This window comes from Salvelinus sp. IW2-2015, unplaced genomic scaffold (genome assembly GCF_002910315.2).
Source record: "Salvelinus sp. IW2-2015 unplaced genomic scaffold, ASM291031v2 Un_scaffold2734, whole genome shotgun sequence".
NCBI classification, from domain to species: Eukaryota; Metazoa; Chordata; class Actinopteri; order Salmoniformes; family Salmonidae; genus Salvelinus; species Salvelinus sp. IW2-2015.
In genome coordinates this window covers 20,472-25,515 of record NW_019944038.1, presented here as the reverse complement: position 1 = coordinate 25,515, position 5,044 = coordinate 20,472, and the positions used below count along the sequence as shown (strand labels likewise).

General features: G+C 40.2%; 1 protein-coding gene across 1 annotated transcript in view; it reads right to left on the bottom strand.

The window, feature by feature from the left end:
- The window catches only part of LOC112074640 (glycogen phosphorylase, liver form-like), a 33,654-nt gene extending 28,916 nt beyond the window's left edge, over window positions 1-4,738 (bottom strand). The window contains exon 1 of the mRNA XM_070440603.1: window positions 4,639-4,738. Within this exon, the coding sequence (XP_070296704.1) occupies window positions 4,639-4,725 (87 nt within the window). The 5' untranslated portion in view covers window positions 4,726-4,738. The remainder of the gene's footprint in view (window positions 1-4,638) is intronic.
- Window positions 4,739-5,044: the final 306 nt, after the last annotated feature.

The window sequence follows — 5,044 nt, the reverse complement described above, 5'->3', positions numbered from 1 at the left end:
TGGTCTCTTCTTGCCTGGCCCGTATTGCTTTAAGCCTGGTCCCAGATATGTTGTCTACTCCTATAGGCCTGGGTCCCAGATTATGTTGTCTCCTCCTATAGCCTGTCCCAGATCTGTTTGTCTCCTTCTATAGCCTGGGTCCCAGATATTGTTGTCTCCTCCTTATAGAGCCTGTGTCCCAAGATATGTTGTTCTCCTCCTATAGCCTGTCGCCAGATTCTGTGTGTCTCCTTCTACAGCCTGGTCCCAGGATCAGTTGTCTCCTTCAGTCTGGTCCAGATCTGTTGTCTCCTTCTTATAGCTGTCCCAGATCTGTTGTCTCCTTCTATAAGCCTGTCCCAGATCTTGTTGTCTTCCTTCTATAGCCTGGTCCCAGATCTGTAAGTCTCGCTTCTATAGCGCCTCGGTCCCAGATCTGTTGTCTCCTTCTTAAGCCTTGGGTCCCAATTCTGTTGTCTCCTTCTAAATAGCTGGTCCCAGATCTGTTGTCTCCTTCTGTATAGCCTGGGTCCCAGATCTTTGTCTCCTTCTATAGCCTTGGTCCAGATCTGTTGTTGTGATCTTGCCAACTCCATTTTGCTCATGTCAAGACCACTGGCATGATGGCACAAACAGAAGTGGCACTCAGGGTAATGGAAAACAATAGATATGAAGCATAATGGTCCATAGTACCACGTAGTAGTAGTATAGTAGATTATATGTATAGTTTCAGTATTAATATTATAAAAGAGTAGTATAGTATATACAGTACAGTCAAAACGTTTGGACACAGCTACTCATTCCAGGTTTCCTTCATGTCTTAAAGTAATGGACTGTCGTTTCTCTTTGCTTATATGAGGCTGTTTCTTGCCATCAATAGGACGTTGGTCTTTCAACAATTAGGGTTATCTTCTGTATAACCACCCCTACTTATCACAACACAAACTGATTGCTCAACCGCTTTAAGGAAAGGAAATTCCAGCAAATTAACTTAAGGCACACCTGTTAATTGAAATGCATTCCAGGTTGACTCACCTCATGAAGCTGGTTGAGAGAATGCCAAGATTGTGCAAAGCTGTCATCAAGGCAAAGGGTGGCTACTTTGAAGAATGTCAAATTTTAAATATTTTGGTTACACCTTTTTTGGTTACGACATGATTCCATGTGTTATTTGTATAGTTTTGATGTCTTGCACTATTTATTCTACAAGTAGAAAATGAGTAAAAATAAAGAAAAACTCCTTGAATAGTAGGTGTCCAAACTTTTGGCTGGTACTATATAATTATAGTATAGTTAGTATCTAGTAGCATTATATATTCAGTTGAAGTCAGAAGTTTACATACATTTAGGTTGAAGTCAATTTTTAAAACTTGTTTTTCAACCAACTCCACAAAATTTCTTGTTAGCAAACTATAGTTTTGCAAGTCAGTTAGGGACATCTACTTCGTGCATGACACAAGGAATTTTTCCAAACAACTGTTACAGAGATTATTTATAATTTACTGTATCACAATTCCAGTGGGTCAGAAGTTTACATACACTAAGTTGACTGTTGCCTTTAAACAGTTGGAAAAAATTCCCAGGAAATTATGTCAGATGGCTTTAAAGCTTCTGTTAGGCTAATTGACATCATTTGAGTCAATTGGAGGTGTACTGTGGATGTATTTTCAAGGCCTACAATCAATCTCAGTGCCTATTTGCTTGACATCATTGGGAAAATCAAAAGAAATCAGCCAAGACCTCAGAAAAAAATGGTTAGACCTCCACAAGTCTGGGTTCATCCTTGGGAGCAATTTCCAAACACCTGAAGGAACCATGTTTGATCTGTACAAACAATAGTACGCAAGTATAAACACCATGGGACCATGCAGCCATTATCCCGCTCAGGAAGGAGACGCGTTCTGTCTCCTAGAGATGAACGTACTTTGGTGCGAAAAGTGCAAATCAATCCCAGAACACAACAGCAAAGGACCTTGTGAAGATGCAGGAGGAAACAGGTATCAAAAGTATCTATATCCACAGTAAACGAGTCCTATAATCGACATAACCTGAAAGGCCACTCAGCAAGGAAGAAAGCATTGCTCAAAAACCATAAAAAAAGCCAGACTACGGTTGAACTGCACATGGGGACATTGCTACTTTTTAGAGAAATATCCTCTGGTCTGATGAAACAAAAATAGAACGTTTGGCCATATGACCATCATTATTGTTTGGAGGAAAAAGGGGAGTCTTGCAAGCCGAAGACACCACCCAACGTGAAGCACGGGGGTGCAAGCATCATGTTGTGGGGGTGCTTTGCTGCAGGAGGGACTGGTTGCACTTCACAAAATAGATGGCATCATGAGGAATGGAAAATTATGGGATATATAAATCAACATCTCAAGACATCAGTCAGGAAGTTTAAAGCTTGGTCGCCAATGGGTCTTCCAAATGGACAATGACCCCAAGCATACTTCCAAAGTTGTTGCAAATAGCTTAACGACACAAAGTCAAGGTATTGAGTAGCCATCACAAGCCCTGACCTCAATCCTATAGAAAATGTGTGGGCGCAGAACTGAAAAAAGCTGTGCGAGCAAGGAGGCCTACAAACCTGACTCAGTTACACCACCTCTGTCAGGAGGAGTGGCCAAAATTCACCCAACTTATTGTGGGAAGCTTGTGGAAGGTCACCTGAAACCTTTGACCCAAGTTAAACAATGTAAAGCAATGCTACCAAATCCTAATTGAGTGTATGTAAACTTCTGACCCACTGGGAAGTGGATGAAAGAAATAAAAGCATGAAATAAATAATTCTCTCTACTATTATTCTGACATGTGGTTTTCCACTTTAATTTTGAGTGTGACTCCAAATCCAGACCTCCATGGGTTGATAAATTTGATTTCCATTGATAATTTTTGTGTGATTTTGTTGTCAGCACATTCAACTATGTAAAGAAAAAAGTATTTAATAAGAATATTTCATTCATTCAGATCTAGGATGTGTTATTTTAGTGTTCCCTTTATTTTTTTGAGCAGTGTATATAGTAGTAGGTACAGAAGGCAGTTCATATTGAGAGTATGTTAAGCCTCTGCAGACTAAACTCTTTGAAGAGGCAAGTGTTACTGAGTGGATTATCCCGGCTGAATAAAATAATTAAATTAAGAAAGATTTAGACAGCCCTCTAGGGCAGGGTTTCTCAAACTTGGTCCTGGGGCCCCACCCTGGGAGAACGTTTAGTTTTTGTTGCCTTAGCACTACACAGCTAATTCAAAGAACCAGCTCATCATCACGCTTTGCTTATTTGAATCCAGGCTGGGTGGGGAGAGAGAGGAAGTGGGCCACCACAATGTTGCAGACCTGGGTTTAAATACTATTTGAAATCTTTCAAAAACTTTTAGTGTTTGCTCTAGTCTGCCTGGAGTGCCAGATGGGTGGGTTTTGCACTTTGGCAACTATTCTATAGATTCCATTGCACCAGACATGCTCAATCAAACACAGTTAAAGTATTTTAAATGATTTAGAATAGTTTTTGAACCCAGCTATGCAGTGTTAGCCAATCATTAACAGGAATGGGAGTTGCAGCCAACTGCCTCCTGTTCTCTGTTGTCGTAGTGTAACAATGCCTGTGTCCCAAACGGCACCCTATTCCCTATATAGTGCACTACTTTTCACCACAGCCCCCCCTGATCCCTAGTCAAAAGTAGTGCACTACGTAGGGAATAGGGTGCCATTTTGGACGTAGGCAGTGCCTGTTGCGCCAGCCGGTGGTTGGCTCAGAGGTTGAGAAAGCTATTGTGTTGTTGCCCTTCGTTAGACTCTGATAATGACCTACAGTCCCTTCTATACACGGCTGAGAGGTTTTGTCCTTTTTGAATTTGGCCTGTGTGTTTGCAGTGCAATGTAGTTTTGAACGCTGAAACTAGATTGTACTGATTATTCATTGACTGAAGTGAAGAGGCACGCAACCTGTACATCACAAAGTGTTTTAGAAATTATAGTGTACTGCAAAGAATGAAATCTTATCATACACCCCCCCCCCCCCAAAAAAATGCAAACCGTTATTGAAAAGGTGAAAGATTGACATGTCTTAGGGTATGATATTTGTGCGTCAAACTATCTCACTCATCATTATTTCATGATTCATTCAGGATTATCTGTAATCGTGTTAGCATCTACATTAATGTAGAAGTGTTTTCAAACATATTCTATTCTTATTTACAATAAAAGTGACTCCAAAATGACACCGTACATTATTTACCGTTCATTTCTATTGGGCACATAATAATCTGAAACACAACCAAAACAAACAGCAAATGAATCTAACAAGTTTGTAGAGTCACAAGCTTGATGTAAATCATTGCATGCTAGGAATATGGGACCAAATAACATACTTTTAACTACTTGAATACACATGTGAATGTACAACAAAGTGCTGTAATTTATAAAAATCGTTTCACCAGATATGAATGACAATAACCTCAAATTAAAGCTGTCAGTCTGCACTTTATTATATAATTTAACATTCAAAAGTGCTAGAGTACAGAGACAAAACAACAACAAATGGGTCACTGTCCCAATACTGTTGGAACTGGATGTAGCAAAAAATGGATGTAGCAAATCCCAGATTGCCCCTTTTTAAAATGCAGTAGATTTATGCAGTGAAGTGTGGTGGTTATTACCTGCCAACCTTCCTTGATCTTCTGATTGAAGATTCCATATTCATAACGGATCCCGTAACCGTACGCTGCCAGACCCAGGGTAGCCATCGAGTCCAGGAAACAAGCTATATACACACACAGGAAACAATCATGTAAATGTTCATTAGAAACTCTACGTTTATTGGATGAAGGATACAGATACAGTGGATGTCAAGACAAACTGTATGGATGAAGTATGGTATAGTATGGTGTAGTATGGTGCAGTATGGTGTAGTATGGTGCAGTATGGTGTAGTATGGTGCAGTATGGTGCAGTATGGTGCAGTATGGTGTAGTATGGTGCAGTATGGTGTAGTATGGTGTAGTATGGTGCAGTATGGTGTAGTATGGTGCCTCAATACTATAAGATTAACCATCTGCACCCTACT